At 37.8% G+C, this 19,501-nt stretch overlaps 2 protein-coding genes across 3 annotated transcripts; one reads left to right on the forward strand and one right to left on the reverse strand.

Moving 5' to 3' along the window:
• Positions 1-3,511: 3,511 nt before the first annotated feature.
• itpa (inosine triphosphatase (nucleoside triphosphate pyrophosphatase)) lies at positions 3,512-7,473 on the reverse strand. The gene is made up of 9 exons (XM_081378080.1): positions 7,187-7,473; positions 6,976-7,070; positions 6,280-6,337; positions 6,130-6,194; positions 5,973-6,046; positions 5,852-5,883; positions 5,657-5,769; positions 5,052-5,128; positions 3,512-4,695 (listed from the first exon to the last, which is right to left on the reverse strand). The coding sequence occupies exons 2-9, from the start codon at positions 7,036-7,038 to the stop codon at positions 4,566-4,568; spliced, it is 612 nt and encodes a 203-aa protein (XP_081234206.1). The 5' UTR covers positions 7,039-7,070; positions 7,187-7,473; the 3' UTR covers positions 3,512-4,565.
• mettl13 (methyltransferase 13, eEF1A lysine and N-terminal methyltransferase) lies at positions 7,225-14,440 on the forward strand. 2 transcript variants are annotated; one of them, XM_081378078.1, is made up of 8 exons: positions 7,225-7,550; positions 8,486-9,227; positions 10,278-10,477; positions 10,573-10,762; positions 10,867-11,043; positions 12,393-12,605; positions 12,805-12,936; positions 13,055-14,440. In XM_081378078.1, exons 1-8 carry the CDS (start codon positions 7,398-7,400, stop codon positions 13,345-13,347), a joined length of 2,100 nt encoding a protein of 699 aa, XP_081234204.1. In that variant the 5' UTR covers positions 7,225-7,397; the 3' UTR covers positions 13,348-14,440. The 2 variants fall into 2 exon arrangements, with proteins under 2 accessions (XP_081234204.1, XP_081234205.1); XM_081378079.1 differs by having other exon boundaries at positions 7,247-7,303.
• The last annotated feature ends 5,061 nt before the right edge of the window (positions 14,441-19,501 follow it).

The following is a 19,501-nucleotide window of genomic DNA, read 5'->3' on the forward strand; positions in this document are numbered from 1 at the left end:
AGCAAGAGAGCGAAAGCAGTTCGCCATCAAAGCGCCCTGCCCGCCTTTTGGGAAGTCAATGTCACCAAAGAAGTGTGTTTTTGGTTGCCAGGGCAAGACAACCCTGCACAGATTCCCAAAGAACCCAGCGTTAAGGAACCCGTGGATGGAGTTTGCTTTCCTGAGCATAAACGGAGTTGTGTAAGACTGTTGTTCCCTGCATTTCGACGATGATTGTTTTATAAACAAAGCCCAGATCGTCAGATTTGCAGATCGTCTAATGCTTAAGGATCGAGCAGTCGCAAGGTTCGCGGTCGTGCGTTGGAACGGTGAGTAAAACTGTTGAACAAATGTCTCTGTGTGTTGTTAGCTCGGCGGGTAAGCAGAGCTAAGCTTCGCCCACACGGCCCGCCCCCAGCCGCTCGTTTTTTTCCGGAAAGACTCGGTACAGCCAATCTTTCAATTAAAAATATAATAAAACAAAAGACTTTTTGGAGATATGAAGGATGCAATATTACTCTATAGGTACTCAAGATTAACAGGAGATTGAGTGAAAAAGAGCATTTCACCCCCCCTTTAAAGATCATAGAGTCTTTGACCAAGGCCAAATTGATATGGCAAGGTGACTGGGTCAGAGTATCTCTGAAACATCAAGACTTGTGGGTTGTGGGTGGTGAGAATTTGCCAACAGTCGTCCAAGGAGGGACAAACCACAAACCGGCAACAGGGTGTTGGGCCCCAAGGCTCACTGATGCATGATGATGGTTATGGGATGAGTGTAATCTGCTGCATAAGGGCTGCTTAGCTGAAGACCAATCAGAGAGCCTACGATGACCCCTGTCCACTGTCGAAAGAGCCTCAATGGGAACACAAGTGTCCGAACTGGACCTTGGAGCATTGGAAGAAGGTCGCCTGGTCCAATGAGTGACATTTTCTTTGGGGAAGTAATGAAACCAGGATAAACTGTGGGACGGACGATGACAAGCCGGTGAAGGGAGTGTGATGTTCTGGGCAATGTTCTGCTGGGAAACCCTGGGTCCGTCCATTCATGTGGACATAAATTTGACATGTGCCACCTATCTAAACATTGTTGCAGACCAGGTAAACCCCTTCATGAGAATGGTGTTCCCTGGTGGAAGTGGCCTGTTTCAGCAGGATAAAGCACGTTGCCACACTGCACGCATTGTTCAGGAATGGATTGAAGAACATGATGAATAGTTCAGTTCATCTATGTGTGTGTGTGTACGTGTGTGCGTGTGTGAATGTTACTTGATATAACATTCTAACATAACATAACATTTGTTAGTCTAACAAAATTGCATTACATAAGTTTTTTAAATACCCACAAGGCATTTAGAAACTTTATTATGCAGATCGCCAGACAGCCCACAGTTTTGGTTGTCTGACAATGTTTACAGGATGTTTCTTCACCTTAAACACTTGTTTTCCCTGCTAGACAGACATCCAACAACATGTTTACACATTGTGAACTCAAAAAGCATCAGACAAAAGCATTTCCACACGATTAAGAGGTGAGGAATGTTGTTGTGTATAATTGAGGGTCATCATGGTACCTTTTTCTCGCCGTCTTTCTGTGTTTTCCATGGATGCCACTCCTTGATCTTTATGGGCACACTCCCATTAGCCCAGCAGGAGCTGGGACGGAGACGCGGTCCGTGTTTTGATGTGGTTTGGACATAGACAGTTTGCTAGGGCTCCTGAATACCGGAGATGTTTTCCCTAGCCATTTGACTCAGTGCTCTGTCGCATTCTCTCAGCAGTTGTTTGCATCGCAATCATCCCGTGCAACCATGAGGAATTCAAACCTGAGGTGCTTTTAAAAATTCTTTCCCCCCTCCAAGCTCCAAACTAAATTTGAGTGCACCCAGCAAGCACATCCATTATAAAAGGCCTTTGAATGAGTAAAGAACTTTTCAGTTTGAATTGTAAGTCTTACAGATATATAATTATGATTGAGGATATTAACATTAAAATGTTTGCTTTATAGCCCCATTACATTTCTGTCTGGTGAATCTAACATTAGGCTTATTTTACAGATGTTTAACCTATCAAAAAATCAAGAGACCTAGAACTACTGGGCATCTTGGAGAGGTTACGCAGACCAAAAGCAATGTATTACTCCTATTCTTATTTAACCATTATTTATGGTATTGCACATGCATAGCAGCGAGTCTGATTTATGGCTGTGAGTAAAAAGCATATTTTTTACAATTAAAAATATCTGTTTTCTATTGTAATGTTAAAATGTAATTTATTCCTGTGATGGTAAATCTGAATTTTCAGCTTCATTACTCCAGTGTTTAGTGTCACATGATCCTTCAGAAATCACTCTAATGATGATTTGATGCTCAAGAAACATTTCTGATTATTATCAAGGTTGGAAACAGTTGTGCTGCTTCATATTTTTGTGGAAACCTTGACACATTTTTTTTTTCAGGATTCTTTGATGAATAGAAAGTTTATAAGCATTTAACACAACAGTATTTATTTGAAAGCAATATTTTGTCATTATAAATGTCTTTACACTTTTGCTCAAATTAATGCATCCTTGCTGAAAAAAGTATTTATGCATCAATTTATTTTAAAGGGGTGGTATAATACCCTTTTTACAAGATGTAAAATAAGTCTTTGATGTCCCCAGAGTGTGTATGTGAAGTTTTAGCTCAAAATACCTCACAGATATTTGTATTTGGCATGTTAAAAATTTTCAATTTTTGAGGGTGAGCAAAAACGCACCGTTTTGTGTCTGTTCCTTTAAATGCAAATGAGCTGCTGCTCCCGGCACAGTGGGTGGAGCTTCAACAGCTTGCACTCACACACATGCACTGAAAATTTCAAAAACTTTTAGCCTTTTATGTTCAAAACGGATTCAGACAATGATGGGGAGACTCAAGAAGAAGTGACCTGTTGAATGCAACAGGACATTTCTGAATGGTTAGTTGATGAATTTATGTAGCTTATGTGTAGTTATCTTCTAGTCATTGATTAGCATATTCTGTCTTGATCATCTATAAATCGTGTTCCGGGGGCGGGGTTTATGTAAATTTTAGGGTTGGTGATGTCACTAACCCGGGAGGAATGTTTTGTAGCCCATAAAGCCGTTTGTTGTAGTCCTTAAAAAGCGATTTCTTTAAAAGAAAATATCTCCATTTGCTTTAAACTTTGAGCGTTGTAACTTTGCAGATGTTAAAAAATCTTACTGACCTTGGATATTTGAGCAGTAGTTTTTTTTTTTTTTTTTTGTCTATGAAATGAAATCTGGAAATCGAGTTACTGTATATGGGGTAAAAACTATATGTACAATGAATGTACTGATGCAATAATGAAACTAAATAATAATAAATGCTTTATTCATTAATAAGTAATTAAATAATTTAAATAACACTGCATTGTGGGTGGTTGCCATGGCCTTGTTACTGTATATGGAACCCATGAGTCTTTATGGTATTCAAAGCAAGTCTGCTTGTTATTAATAATAAAAAGTAATAAAAAATGTAACAGCACACCTCTCCTCAGCAAGTCACATTTATTCATATCTGAAATGTAATATTTGCTGTTTGTGATTTGAACAAACCTCTCAAGTAAAAGCATTATAGTGATGCTTGCCTTAGGAAACACCACAACAATAAAAAAAAGAATACTTTGGAACATCTCATATCTTTTTCTCCCAAATGAAATAGGTTCTTGAGCCTTCTTTAAGAGAGGCGATACTGCTTTCTCAATCAAATGCGTCCATACACACGTGTTACCAATAAAGGCTTCTTTGTCACGAGGGAAAGAGGGACAGGAAGAGAAAGTGAGTGAGCGAGTGAGTGAATGACAGAGAATGCAAGAAACAGCAGTGAAAACACTGCCTGCATGCCATTAATAATGAGAAACACAAACAGTGGATGATAAAACTGTAATACAGAGTAACATCCCCCCTGCGCAGAGGGCAGATGAACACACAGGAGGTGTCACAGGAACATCCGGAAGATTTATTACTCTGAATTCCCCATGTCTCTATCCGGAGACCTGCTCAGTCCTCACACACACACACACACACACACACACACACACACGATAGAGCTTCACTATATTAGTGAAGACATTGCATAGACTTCCATTGACTTTATATCAACCAAAGCCCTACTCTAAACCTACCAAAAAAACAATTTACAAGCCTTTTAACTAGTAAGGACCAGTAAAATGTCCTTACTAGTCAGTTATCATAATATTTCACTATATAAGTGAGGACAATCGGCCCTCAAACATATAGCCACACACACACACACACTTTTACAAAGCAATTCAAATGGGGACATATAAACAGTTTTTACATAAAGCTAACTATAGTTACTATAGCTAATGGTAACTTAATTAAAATCCATCTAGATTCATTAGAACTTTAAATGAATATTAGAATGAATGAAATATTAGATTTTTTTTTAAAAGACATTTATTTAAAAGACAAAGAGGATGGAGTACATATTAACCCGTTTAAGATCAGCACATTAGTACATTGATTTGAGGCAGAGCCAAACTGAGCTGTGATTGGCCGATTCTGCTTGGAAAGAGAACAGAACTCAGTCCTGGTGTTTTGTGCGCTTGGTCTCCGGTGTGTCGTTTTGCTGGGAGAAGTGTTCCGACAAGGCTGCCAGGGCACGGTACCGATGGGAGATGCTGTTCTTCACTTCTTTAGGGAGCTCAGCATAACTGCCCACAGAAACACAGCACAGAGGAAACAGAAAAACAAAAGCAGGATCAAGTCAAAAGAGCTTTGAATAGTTCTAATCATTTTATCTGACAGCATTCGATTTGAGATACCGTTAAATAAACTGTCAATAAGGCTTGTGTTCCCTTATCACTGATTTAAGTTAATATTTCATTCTTTAAAGATAAACACAGCAATTTATGCATTCTTACACTGCGATCACACGAACTCTAGGAAAAGTCTATCATAAATAGGTGTACATTTTGTTAATCAAAGCACATTGGATTTAATTTGACCGATACTGCCACCTAGTGGTGAACATGAAAAACACAATTTAAAAAAATCTTATTCTCCTCACGTTTTTTCGTAACCATCAGGCTGGAAACAAGGATCCCAGCCGAAATCCCTTGGACCCCTGGGCTCTACAATACGGCCCTGAAAAAATATTATTAGAAATGTCTGAGGGAAGAATCAAAAACCAGCAGGCTATTGGGTTAACACAGCATAACACAGTTTCCACAGAAATATTAAGCAGCACAACAGTGATAAGAATAAGAAAAGCTTGTATATTAGAATGATTTCTGAAGGATCATGTGACACCGAAGACTGGACAAATGATGCTGAAAATTCAGCTTTGCATCACAGTAAATAATATTTCACAATGTTACAGTTTTACTATATTTTGATCAAATAAATGGAGCCTTGGTGAGCATAACACTTTTTTTTAATGACCCCAACTTTTTAATGGTAGAGTACGTTAAAAATCTGTGGTGCTTATATACAGTACATCTCATCTGTCAATGGATTTAGTTTATGTTTTGATAGTGATATTGGAGACAGAAATGATGGGGAAAAGAGAGAAGAAAATAAGATGAGATCCTTAAACTTGTATTGCCTGTTTGAGCACCAAATCTCAATGTAAAAAGCACTATATCTGATGGGACAGTAAATAAACATGCTCACCTCGGTTTTTCCTCTGAACAGCTGAACTGGCTCCTCTTTTCCAGCGCAGAAAGCAAATGTACACAGAGCCCAGGCTGTTTTATCTTCAAAACCTGCCAGCAATTTATACAATCCTGCAAACATATTAAAGAAAACAGCTTAATAATTCATATTAATTCAATAGATGTAGGCCAAATCTTTGTCAAAGTGTCTTACCTTCAGGCTTCAGTTTATCCAAGAACCATTTTCTGTCAAGAGAAGAAAAATATAAATTACTGTATACCATGCATATAATTTTATATTTACAGCATATAAAAGGAACTAGAGAGAGACTCACATGTAAGGTCCTGGTAGTCCTCCTAGCGCCTTGAAGCACAGACAGGTGTCCTCCACCAGCACTGGCCCATCCACCTTCAGAGAAATCACACAAGATCATGTATGAGCCGAGGCATCAACCCAGTGAAAGCCAGTGAAAAAGTGTGCAATTTACAAACCTGCCTGACTGCTTCTTTACACTTCTGTATAGAAATCTCATCGGGTTCTCCCTGATATTCAGGCACTGTAAGCCACAATCACATTACAAATACAGCAACAGCATGTTTGAGAAGTCAAAAAAAACATAAGTATAACAGTCAAATACTTACAGTCAATCTTCTTAGAAATCAGTTTGTAGGGAAATTTGTCACCAAGGATCTGAACTACCTGTTTGAACAGGGAACTATTAGATTCAATAAGTAAAATAATTTCAATTGCAAAAACATATACTGTGTTTGACTCAGTCTTAATCAATACTAACCTCTGCTGAGTCATATTTTAACTAGGCAAAATTTTGGCCCATTCCAGTGTTTTTATTTTTAATTGTCTACATAATGTTAACATTTATTTTTACCGTTTAGTTCTAGAAAATGGCAAGATCATGGTTTTAATCTGCATTTAGTTTTAATGTGCATTTTTGCGAATCTTCCTGAAAATTATTATAAAATAAAACAGTTAATATAACATTTATGATTTGCTGAATTACCACTGAACACAAATAAAAACTTATTTAACATTTCAGGCCGTGTTTTTTAGCCTATTTGTGGGCATAGCTCAAATGTGTGCAGTTGATAACTTGAATCTAAAAATAAAAATCTTGTAAACTATAAAATCCGCTAACTAACTAACTTTAGTCGTTTATTTAGCAGGACTGGACATGGAATATTTATGAAGCTGCCATTACATATTAAGTTACATGTGAGGAGAGGAGAGATTCATGCACTGCAAGACGCTTATTCACATTCTGTTTGACGTTGTATTTATACTTGGCTGGTTCACTATTATGAAACACGCCATACTCTCACCTCTTCCAATTTTTTCGCGTTCCCGGTAACGAATACCACAGTTCTGCCGGTAGGTACTGCCATGCTTCAGCCTGTTTCGACCCCGCAACAACACACTGTAGGAACGGTAAAAACATTCGGGCTCTGTCATGCCATAAACCAATCGTATTCATTGATCTACAGCTTCCACCAATCAGTGAACGCATATACCACACTCTGGACACACACTGACCAATCGCTGCTTGTTCTGTATCGTCCTTCTGTAAAATCACTCCGGGTGGAAAGTGCAAAACATGTGGGTGAGCGTCATCACATGTCAACGACTGAATATCTCCCTCTAAATATCTTGGTAAAGTTTTATCTGCCTGCAAAAATTTATAATTCATCAGTTAAATCTAAATAAAGCTTAGTTGAGAGGGGGTTTGAGTATCCGATCCATAAGCATGAGCTTATTGCCTCGCACCGCTGAGGAGTTCAGCTCAGCCGACTACTGGGAGCGCTTTTTCCGTAAAAGAGGAGAAAAGGCTTTCGAGTGGTACGGAGACTACAACTCGCTCTGCGGTGTACTACATAAATACATTAAACCCCGTGATAAGGTAACTATGATTTTAATAATGCCAGACTTTAGTGATTCCTGATGCTCTCATGTCAAGTTCAAATATCGTTCAAATGTTTGGGGTCAGTAAGAGATTTTTTTTTAAATAAATTAATGCTTTTATTCAGTAAGGTGTAATGTGATCAAAAGTGATAGTAAATACATAATATTACAAAATATTTAGTGTCTATTACTTTCTGTTTAAAATAAATGCTGTTCTTTAGAACTTTCTGTTCATCAAAGAATCCTGAAAATAAAAATATAATTGTTTCCACAAACATATTAAGCAGCACAACTGTTTTCAACATTGATAATAATAATGCAAATTCTTGAGCATCGAATCAGAATATTAGAATGGTTGTAAACTATAACAGAAATAAATAACATATAATTTAATAAAAATAGAAATAGAAAACAGTTATTTTAAACTGTAATAGCACAAATACAGTAGAAAAAACATACAAATAAATACTCGCCGAGACAGGCATTTTCTTATGTGAATATGTCCGTTCAAGCACAAGAAGACGTGCAAAAGTGCTCAATTCTGCATTTGCACGCTGTCTGAAAAGTGGCTTTTAGAGCGCCTGCTTCAGAAGTGTGTCTCTTTCGCGTCTTGTTGCGCTTGAATATTTAAATTGGCATTGGGCAGCCCTTATTGTCGAGCCCTGCTTTGTGTGATGAACAGACCAAAATTTAAGTCATTTAAATGTCACTGTCACTGGAACAACTGATTCATTTTAAAAGTCTGACTCTAAAGGACGATTCTCTACTTCTTTCACACTTTTGAGCTAGAGAAAAGCTAGAGTATTTCAATATTTTTGGTAAATTATGACTAAACTATTTTTAAACAACCAATAATTCTTTAGGAACCTAAATAGGTAGGTTGCACAAGTGTTACGTAATCCTATAAGTAGAATTGTAACTGTTGGCCTGCAGGTGTTGGTGGTTGGCTGTGGTAACTCTGAGCTGAGTGAACAGCTCTATGATGTTGGCTACCATCAGCTAACCAACATTGACATCAGCGAGACGGTGGTGTCTCACATGAACCAGCGGAACGCAGAGCGCCGTCCTGACCTGACCTTCCAGCAGATGGATGCCACCCAGACAGGCTTTGAGAGCGGGAGCTTTCAGGCAGCCCTAGATAAGGGCACGCTTGATGCCATGGCTTCAGAAGAGGACGGTGCTCTTGCAGGCAGGATGCTTGCAGAAGTTGTCAGAGTTTTGAGTGTTGGGGGCCGGTACGTTTGCGTAACATTAGCCCAGGAACATGTCATAAAGCTGGCCGTGGAACATTTCGCTCAGGGCTGGGCTGTACGAATTCACTGTCTATGTGGACAGCAGAATGAAGTGTCCGATAAATCCTTTGCCCTCCCTGTTTTCGTTCTGGTCTGCACCAAATTCCGCCAAGCGCCTCCGTTTGCAGTGCTTGAGCTCTGTCAGGGGGAAGATGGCGCTCCAGTTAGACTCGCATCAGTACAGGAACTGTTGTCTGCTGTGAAGGAAAGGCAGGCCTATAATCTAATGCTTCATAAGCTCAGAGGTGGAACAGATGCTAGCAGCACACAGTCCCTCACGCTGTGCCACGCAGCCACCGGCCAGCCACGATACACTCTGACTGTACAGGACAGCCTGCCTTCTGCCAAGCTGCCACGGAGTAACCACTTTGCCATCTTTATCGGTGAGCATTTGGTTCTTTTGCCTCTTCATTGTTATTATCATTGACATAGGCCAAGATAAGTGTAATTACCTGTTTTACAGAGTGCAACAGTTGAGTTCTGGATGTAAAAATCCCATTTATTTACTCAATCTGGGATAAATTATGAACCGTTTAAGAGCGACCTAATGTGAGCTACAAGGTTGTTAATCGATGGTCTATGCACACGTTATTTAAACTTTAAATGAAAATTTGAAAAAGTGAAAAACTACATTATCCATGATTCTGCAAGGAAATCATGGATCCCAGGGAAAGCAAGAACTGATAAGAATGTAAATGTGTACCTTGAAATACAATGTAAGTCGCTTTGGATAAAAGCGTCTACCAAATGCATAAATGTAAATGTAAAATGTAAATCTCCATGAATCAACAAGCAAATCACATTCACACCAAAAAACACTTTAGTTTCACTCCCATGAAGCACTGTGAAGGAAGTAGAGTCAGTTTTTAATTCAATGGTTTTAGATTTTTCCATAATTTGCAATGATTTGTGAGATTGTACTGTAGTTATTTGGGATGTGCTGGAGGAGACTTTACAGAGTGCTTGACTCGTATATTGTCAAAAAAATTGATGCACCGCTTGATGGAAATAGCATCACAACATTTATTTCCATCAAGAGGTGTATACATTTTTGGTCAAGATCTTGTATTGACAATGCAAGAGTCAAGGACTCTGTAAAGTCTACTCTGGCACATCCCAAAAATATAAGGTCTGGACTCAGAGGTGCCGATTCATGTGTGAAAATGATTCGTCATGCTCCCTCCCAACCATTCTTTCACAGTTTGAGCCTGATGAATCTTGACACTGTCATCCTGGAATATGGCCATGATGTCTCTTCCTACATGGTTGTTTAAGAAATGAAAAGCTACACACTCAATTAGGGTTAGAAGAACTGTTGCCAAACTTATAATCACTGCAATAATCATCCAATCATTGACTCTTAGCCTTAAGCATTTCCCAATTAAACAGCAACTTTTATTAAAACTTTTTAATTAAACTTTTTTTATTTTTAGTTCCTCAGGGCCGTGAGTCTGATTGGTTATATGGCTCAGCTGAAGGTCGGACTCAGCTAGCGTCCAGTGCAAAATTCAGACGCCTGGTCATTGTGGCAATGCATCGAGATCAAGAGTATGAGGACATGCAGGCGGTCCAATCAGAGCTCTCTCCAATGGTGATGGAACTCGCTCCTCCTGGAATGCCAGCCAATCAGCAGGTGCACGAGAATAACATGCAGCTGTATTGCTCTTTATCTTGTCTTCTTTCCTCACTCATGCACTTTCTCTATATTTTCTCTTTCTCACGGTGTAGGTGCCGTTCCTGTCTGTGGGAGGAGACCTGGGCTGGAGGGAGGTCGTTGGACGAGGGCTCAGTGCTTTGACTGGAGAGTACTCTGTGGAGGATGTGAGAGGAGAGGATGGTCACCTCTATCGCAGGCTGATCTTCATGAATAATTCCCAGCTGGTGCAGTCGGAGAGCAGACTCCGGTCTAAAGCCACAGGTGCAGTTACAGAATACCTGGATGCTGAAAACCGCTGTGTTTGAATTCTGCAATGTTTACAGATAGACTGAAGACTTATGTCAGTGTTTTGTCTATTTCTCCAGCTTCTTTTACTCATAAAAAGAAGAACAAGAAAAAAGCCAAAGCATCTGTTTCTGAAGCCCCTGCTTTAATGGAAGCTAAAGATCGCAGTGTGGACAGGGGTTTTCTCTGCTGTACACACCATGAAGTCATGGTGGCGGGTTTTGCCATGCTAGGAATGGATGCAATCAATAGTAAAGGTAAGTGTACAAACATTACAAAGCTTAGAAAAAGTTTGAAGCGTTTACATTAGGAAAGTATCGTTATCCTTTTTAATTACAGTGTGTACTTTATTTGATGTTAAAATAATTCATTATATCCTGGCTAAATATGCAGACAACAATATAAGTCCTGAAGTAGACACTACCATTCAAAAGTTTGTGGTCGATAAGATTTTTCAATGCTTTTAAAAGAAGTCTCATCAAGCCTGCATTTATTTGATCAAAAATACTGTAAAAACAGTAATATTGTGAAATTTTATTACAAAATAAAACTGTTTTCTGTTTTAATATTTTTTATAATGTAATTTATTCCTGTGTTGGTAAAGCTGAATTTTCAGCATCATTACTCCAGTCTTTATTGTCACGTGATCCTTCAGAATTCATTCTAATATGATGATTTGGTGCTTAAGAAACAGCACTTATTATAATCAATGTTGAAAACAGTTGTGCAGCTTTTTATTATAATATCAATTAATACAATTAAAATTTATTTAAGAGTTTTAACAGTGGTTCTTTTGAAAAATTAGTTTGAAATGTATCATTATTATTTTTGTAGTTCTGATTGCAATTTTGCTGCTACTAGTACCATAGAAACAGAAAAGAATAGTTCACACCCTCAAAAATCAGGCTGTTCCATATGTTTTTTTTTTCATAGAAGTAGAAATTTGGGAAGAATTGTTATGCAGCTCTTGTCGATGAATGATGGTTCATAGTGACCAGGGGCTATAAAAAAAAGCCTAAAATAATCATGATTTTTGTAAAAAAAAGTAATCCACAAGACGTGTGTTATATTGCAAGTTTAGAGGAAACAACCGTTAGAGAAGGAAAAAGTCACTGTTCACTAGGGCTGCAATTAACGATTATTTTGATAATCGATTAATCTGTCGATTCTTTTTTTTTGTTAATTGGAAGAAAAATTATTTTACATTAAAAAAAAATTTATTCAAAATTAATTTTAATCAATTCTTTTAAACAATGTTATTCCACATCCTGCCAAATGTTGTACTCAAAACAATGTGTAATATAAAACCTTGTACATTATAAGCACAAAAAAAGGGTTGAAACTTTACATTCTAGACCTAAAATCAACTGATTGCTTACTAATGGTATTTTGCTGTAAATTGAATGTCAGATAGCTTTGGTAGGTGATAACTAGTAGATTTCGGTCTGTTCCTCACACAGAGCTATTGTATGAGTTCAGAACACTGCAATAAGGAGCATTAATCATATGGACCTCTATTATGGTGATGAATGTCAGTCCCCCTCAACGATATGCATAATTCACAAAAAAGTCTGTTCTGATTAGTCGGTCACATGTACTCCAACAGATCACCCAGTATCCGTGTTACTGGTGGGACTAGGTGGCGGGGGTCTGCCCCAGTTTCTTCATGACTTTGTGCCTTGTGCACGGGTGGAAGTGGTTGAACTGGACCCAGCAGTGCTGGAAGTGGCTCAGACCTGGTTTGGATTTCAGACCGACAAGAGGCTGAAAGTTATACTGGGAGACGGACTGGAGCACATCAAAACACTGGAGAGCCAAGGTGAGAGAACATCTAGACTCGTAATTCGAAACCTTTTTGACTCTAAGGCCCCCTGTTGTCCACAACAATATTCGATGGACTATTGGTCATCTATTTTATGGAGAAGAGATGGAGGTGGATTTGGGTTTTAGCTGCTTTGCTCTGCTCAAGACAACCTGTTCTTTCTAAAATATATTACATTTATCTGCACTCTTTATAGGGGGACATTCTTTTGATGTCATCATGTTTGACGTTGACAGCAAAGACACGACCCTGGGCATGAGCTGCCCTCCATCTGCCTTTGTAGAAACATCACTTCTGAAGAACGTTTACAGCTTATTAACCCCTCGAGGTAAGCACTAAAAGAAGTTTTGGAAAGTTCTGATTTTGAGATAGTTAGTAAAATATACATTTGTGCTTTAAAAAGTGGTTGTTTTCCATGATCAATCTTACTTTTTCCCATCCCACAGGACTATTTATGTTGAACCTTGTGTGTCGAGACTCGGCTCTCAGGATGTCAGTTCTTGAACGTGTTCAAGCCGTGTTCCCGCGTGTGTTCTCTCGTGGAATCGAGGGTGAAGTCAACGAGGTGCTACTGTGTTGCAGAAGTGCAGGAGAGGAACACAAACCTCACAGTGTTCCACAAACATTACAGCAGACAGCAAAAGACCTACAGAAGTCACTATGTGCAAACACCCAGACTGCACCATGTGTGCCTCAAATAGACATTACTGCAATGCTGAATGACCTGAAAGTCATCTAAAGGTGTGGAGAGAAATGAAAAATAATAAAACAAATAGAAAAAATATTTCACCTGTGCGCATCATTTTCAAGAAATTATCCCAGTCCCAGTCTTGTGTTGGCATATAGTCTGGTCCATATTGCATCCTATTGTTGAACACAACAATAACAACAAAACGTCGACTTAGAAAGACCGTTAAGTCACCATTAATTTTTTTTATGGAATATTGCAGCTTTTATTATACATTATTTATCCGCACACATCAATATAATTTTGTGATAGATGATACCCTTCTCTTCCAGTGCTTTTAAAGAAAACACCAACATACTATTTAAAAATGTTCAAAAGTATTTGAACGTGTTAAAACTATACCAACTATTATCATTGATGATATATATCTAAAAGGAAAGACTAACATCAAAAGGCTTCATTTAAAGACCCAGATTATCAATACAGTAATTGTCTTACTTTATAGGACAAATACTAGCAATATAGGGAATACACTTTAAATTCAGATAATAATAAGACTGCCTTATAATGTCAGTACATTTTATCTTGCTTTATTGTTTTCATGTTCAAACAAAAAAGAATTGTAATGGTCCTGAAACAGAAATAATAATAAAAAAAAATCTGTTTGTTTTATTCCCTCTGAGATATGCCTTATAATAACATATCAACTATGTTCATATAATGTAAGGTTTTAGGACATTTTTACTGGTTTGACAATAATGTTAATTAAATGTACTGCTGTAAAGAGAAATTCACTAGTGTTTATACAGAATCAAACTATCTGGCAACCCTATAATGGCTGTGCAGTGTTATTTTTACTGGATGAGTCTACTGTTCTGACATGAGGGTGGATGCACCCTGCAGTGGCATTCACTGTCCTATCAAGGGGAGTAAGGCCATAAAAAAACTAAATTATAAACGAATAGTATTAGCTACTACCTAGATGTGCATAAATGTCCTAGTTTCTAATGTTATTCAGCTCTATTTATACCACTTCACATGTATGTTTGATATTCTGGTGCTCCATATCCTCGTTTCTGCTGCTCCATATCATAATAATAGTATGTGTTTCCGCTATTCAAATAAATGAGTGATTGATAGAAGTATCCACGTGTTTATATTTGTTTTTGCTTTCACTGAATAGACACTTAAGATTAACCAGTCGCAACGGACTGAGTTTTTCTTTATATATATATATATATATTGTGAATATCATGAATACATACATATTTTAGTCTGTATGTATTCATTCTGGTCTATCGTTTTTAGATTGTGAAAGCATTAAGCAAAGGGGCAGGGTCGCAAGCACACGCCGCACGCCACTGCTGGTACGTCACTCTGCCCTTTTCCTTATCACTGAATTCTGATTTTTTTTTTTTTTTTTAATTCCTCATACATTAGTAACAAGCAATAATAAGCAAAAAGAGCAGTTGAGTAGCACCAAATCTGTATCTTTATATTCCCCTAGAGAGGAGTGGCGTCTGCGCGAGCACGCGCAAGCGCGCTCAACGAAAAACGAACAGTTGGCTGTCAGGTTTCGACCACAAGTTGAGTTCAGGGCAAATGAAAACGGAGATTATTTCGATGATTAAAACGGCGAGTTTCAGTGAAGATAGTTTATTAGGTTTCTTTATCGCCTTATAGTTTCTTTCGGCTCGTCGTGTATAGAAAGGGGTGTGTGTTTTTAAGTTCAGTCACTGCTCAGTGTCCTGTACAGTGTAGCTACACGAGCGCCGTTACTCTGAACTGCTCCGTCTGTCAGGAGGACCAACGCTCGGAAAAACGAACAACAGGTAACTTAATTACGTTTTAAATTTACAAAGTTAACTTATTTTTATGTTCATAATACACTTTGTACAGACAAACAAAAAACAACAACTTTATATCGTCAAGTAACGCAGTATGATTGTAATAGTGGTTTTGTATGTCACCAATAATTGATTAAGATACTAACGTTATGTCTGGATAAAAACTGAGCTTATTTAAATTTGGCAAGTTTTTTCTCCCTCTCTCTCTCTCTCTCTCTCTCTCTCTCTCTCAATTTGAATATTTTTTTGTTATAGCCTATAAAGGTTTGCTGAGCCCAGTGATTCACGCGCCGCATCCTCGCGGCTCCGTAACCATGGGCAACCGGGGGATGGAGGATCTCATCCCGCTGGTGAACCGCCTGCAGGACGCCTTCAGTGCCATCGGACAGAGCTGCGACCTGGACCTGCCGCAGATCGCGGTGGTCGGGGGGCAGAGTGCGGGCAAAAGCTCTGTCCTGGAAAACTTCGTGGGCAGGTATGACACCATCATAACTGGGCACTGTCTAGATAGCTGTGTATTATAATTAATAGCTCAGTTCACCATTCCAGGGAATTGCTAAGACGTTATTAATGCCAGTATAATTGGTCAAACCAATGAATGTGGGGTTTCAATAAAAGGCTGATATCAATATCTGGGTGGTAGGTAGGAGTCAGGATGACTGAAGTATGATATCGAAATGTCAAAATCCTAACAAAAGAAATGGATACAAATATTCAATAGCCATATGGCTGATGGTGATAATCTCAGAATTGACTGATTAATTGGCTAGTGGTGTTGAATCGAGTCACTTTTCGGCAGAGGCACTGAAGTGTATAGCTGAAGCAGGTGCAGATGGTCACGCTCTCATCTGTAGTCGGGAGCAGTCACTACCTCTTCCTCCATCTGTCTAATGGCCTGCCAAGCCAAAGTCCCTGAGCCATGCAGAATCTGAAGATTGACTTCATTTTCTCTGGACTATACAGATCATGAGAACAAGCTGGCGATCTGATATTAGAGAATTTAATTTTCTTAAAATATGATTATATTTCTGCGTCTGATAATTTGGTCGCTTATTAAAGGCGGCTTTATTATTTAAAGGCGGTCATTTCAAAAGGGATACAATTTTTTTTATTGATCTCTTGAGATAAAACAGCTTGATGTACTACCTGGTTTCTTCTGCAACCCTCTGAACTTAAAACTTGTGATCATATTAAAACCGAAAATTAAGTTAATTAAATGTGTTAAGTGTAAAATAATACACACACACTCACTCACTCACACACACTCTATTGTTCAGAAGAAAAACACACATTGCACCTTTAAGGGACATGTTTCTTTTCATTTGTTCCTTCTATTCATTAAACATTAATGAATCCTTAAACAGATTTATCACTATCTCCACAAATATATTAATTAGCACAACTTTTTTTAACATTGATAATAATAATAATACATGTTTTTAAGCACCAAATCATCATATTATAATAATTTCTGAAGGATCATGTGACACTGAAGACTGGAGTTATGATGCTGAAAATTCAGCTTTGCCATTACATTAATAAATTACATTTACAAATATATTACAATAGAAAACAGTTATTCTAATTGTAATAATATTTTATACTGTTACTGCATTTACTGTAGTTTTGAGCATAAGATATCACAAAAAAAATCTTCAAAACCAAAAAATCTTTCAGATCCCAAACTTTTAAACTATTATGAAACTATTTTAAGAGTCTCTGTAAGGCATACAGTTTCAAGTCTTTAATCATCTTTTGTTTTCCTTGCACAAGAGAACCTCACAGGATCTTCTCTTTGCACGCTGGTTTCCGCATGGAAAGACTGGGCCTGTCCAACAGGAAGCTGTGATTGTTAGTGAAAGCTATTGTTTGCTCGGGGGATATCAGTTTGGTGAGCTGAAGTGAAATGAATAGAGCCTAAGATAAGTGTGTCTGACTGAGAATAGGATTCATTGCTTATCTCAGGCGGAGGCACTCAAGCATTCTGACCAAAATCCCAGTCAGTGTGTGAGGCATCATGCTTTCAAGCAGTTAGTGGAAACCCAGTTTACTCTGTTTTGATAGACAGGCTGTTATTTTTTAATGACTCTTGAATTCTGTATAGCAAATGTTATGTTTTTTAGAACATGTTGACCCACTTGGAGCTTGAAGCAATCACATACTGTATGTCAAAATTCATACATCCCGAAAATATAAAAACACACAAAGATGTTACAACATGTTCCCCTTTTCAAGTAATGAATACTTTAGAAAAGTGAAAGTTGCACTAAATGATGATGAAGATGACTACACACTTGATGACACATTATAGGGCAGCTTTAACCCTTGTGTAATTGCATTATGCTACAGTGGCTTTTTATAATAATGTAAACCACCACCAATATGTGCAATACATGTAGAATACAAGTTTTAACCGCAAACTTAAAGTGCACTGTACTTAGACCACCCTTAGATCATACTTAAAGTCAGCACGAAATTAAAAATGTACCCTAGTATAAATGCATGTCATTGATCTTATTGGGAATGATTCATTCATGTATATGTTTTTTTTTGTTTTTTGTTTGTTTTTTGACTCTGTAAACTTTAATCAAAATGTCATGACTTGATCTTCCTGTCAAAATGACAGATTTCTCTCTGATAATGTGTGCTAAACTTCTCTAATCATTTATTTTGTTTAAACCCTGCCCTTCCACAATCAACTGAAAGCTCATATTAATTTTTTGAATCCAGTGCCCACATCTCAAATTAAATTCCCTGGGATTCAAACCCATGATCTTGGCATTTCTAGCGTCATGCTCTACTGTTTGAGTTAGACTAGAAGAATGCTACAAACTCACAGTTTAAATGTATGCATTTGGCAGACAGTTTTATCCCATGCGACAGGGCCTGAATTTCATTTTTTAAACTGGGGGGGAATCCCCCACTTACATGGGTCACATGGAGGGAATCAAAAGATTATGGAGGGGAGAATAACTTTTGATGCATCGGTCTAATTTAATCATCTTCATTTATCTACAGATTTGTATGCATGAATTGTGCATTTCCAGTTGAGTCCTCATCCTTTTGAAGTGCATCAAACTCTGAAAACAGCATCAAAACATGAACCAAACTTTTCTAGGCCTCAGCTACAACTACCGTGTTTGAGGGCGGGTCAAAGTAGAAATTGTTCCCAGGCAGCCAATGAAGACCATAGGCTGTTATTATGCAAATTTGTTACATTGGTATGTGTAGGTATGTAACAGAAGGTGAGACTAATTTCAGCACTTTAGAATCATTGTTTGAATTAGGAGACAATAACTTTATTTGTCATGCACTTTGATCTTTAAAACTTTGCAGACCTTTTACATTTACAAACAGATATATTACACACTGTGTGAAAGATAATATTTGAAAAAAGCATAATAGGGGCACTTAAATTTATTTCTATCAGTTCTTGCATTCCATGGGAATCAAAACCATGACCTTGGCTATCACTCAAATCAAAATCATGTTTCTCCATGCTTCAGAACACCTGACCATATAATAAGTTACCATATTTTCCGGATTATAAGTCGCTCCGGAGTATAAATCGCATCAGTCAAAAAATGCGTAATGAAGAGGAAAAAAGTCGTACTGGACTATAAGTCACATTTATTTAGAAATTTATTTAACAAAAAAAAACAATGTTATGGACGCGACCGCTCTGAAAGCGGCACTAAAAGACTGCTTTAAAACTTGCACAGAGACCTCAAACAGAAAGCACAAAGCCTGTCTTTAAATTTAATTTCGTTTTGTATTAATTGTATCTTAATTTTAATCAATGTTTCATCAACCAATTGCCTAAATATTTAATAAATAAGATATAAATAAGATATCTATTATAAGAATATCTTATAAATAAGATAAATATAGTAGAAAATAGATAATCATGACACGAAGGCGCCGCCGCGTGAACTGGAGCTCATCTCATAAATGAACCGAAACTCAGCGTATAAGGTAGCCTACTTGCCTCACAGACCTGAGAAATATATCTATAGAAAGCTTGAAATGTTTACTTTTAAACAGAACAATTCAAAACGAAAGAAAACAGACTGTTCTCTGCTTATGTAATCCGTATGAAATGTGCATTTCTCTCTTGCGCGTTCACTTCTGTGAAGATCGCGAGTCAGCATCGTCAACTTCAATCTCAATCAAAGAACAATCTTTGCAGCCGACACTGACACAGAAAACACTTGTTTATTAGCAAACAATTAAAATGTCTCCTTGCTATATCTTGACATATTCATAATCATTACTTTTGCCGGTTCTTTGTGACAGCTTTAGGTGCTTTATTGGCAGCGCCACCCTTACATCTTACATGAACGCGTCAACACTGCATC

The sequence above is a fragment of the Scardinius erythrophthalmus genome (genome assembly GCF_964197995.2).
Source record: "Scardinius erythrophthalmus genome assembly, chromosome: 11".
In the NCBI taxonomy this organism is placed as follows: domain Eukaryota; kingdom Metazoa; phylum Chordata; class Actinopteri; order Cypriniformes; family Leuciscidae; genus Scardinius; species Scardinius erythrophthalmus.

Bases quoted from the DNA above. Each gene is read 5' to 3' on its own strand.
- mettl13 (XM_081378078.1), top strand. From the start codon at position 7,398: ATGAGCTTATTGCCTCGCACCGCTGAGGAGTTCAGCTCAGCCGACTAC. The intron at 7,551-8,485 runs GTAACTATGATT...GTTGGCCTGCAG, and splicing joins ACATTAAACCCCGTGATAAG to GTGTTGGTGGTTGGCTGTGG. The intron at 9,228-10,277 runs GTGAGCATTTGG...TTTTATTTTTAG, and splicing joins CCACTTTGCCATCTTTATCG to TTCCTCAGGGCCGTGAGTCT.
- itpa (XM_081378080.1), bottom strand. From the start codon at position 7,038: ATGGCAGTACCTACCGGCAGAACTGTGGTATTCGTTACCGGGAACGCG. The intron at 6,338-6,975 runs GTGAGAGTATGG...CTGTTCAAACAG, and splicing joins ACGCGAAAAAATTGGAAGAG to GTAGTTCAGATCCTTGGTGA. The intron at 4,696-5,051 runs GTGAGGAGAATA...TTCTGTGGGCAG, and splicing joins CCTGATGGTTACGAAAAAAC to TTATGCTGAGCTCCCTAAAG.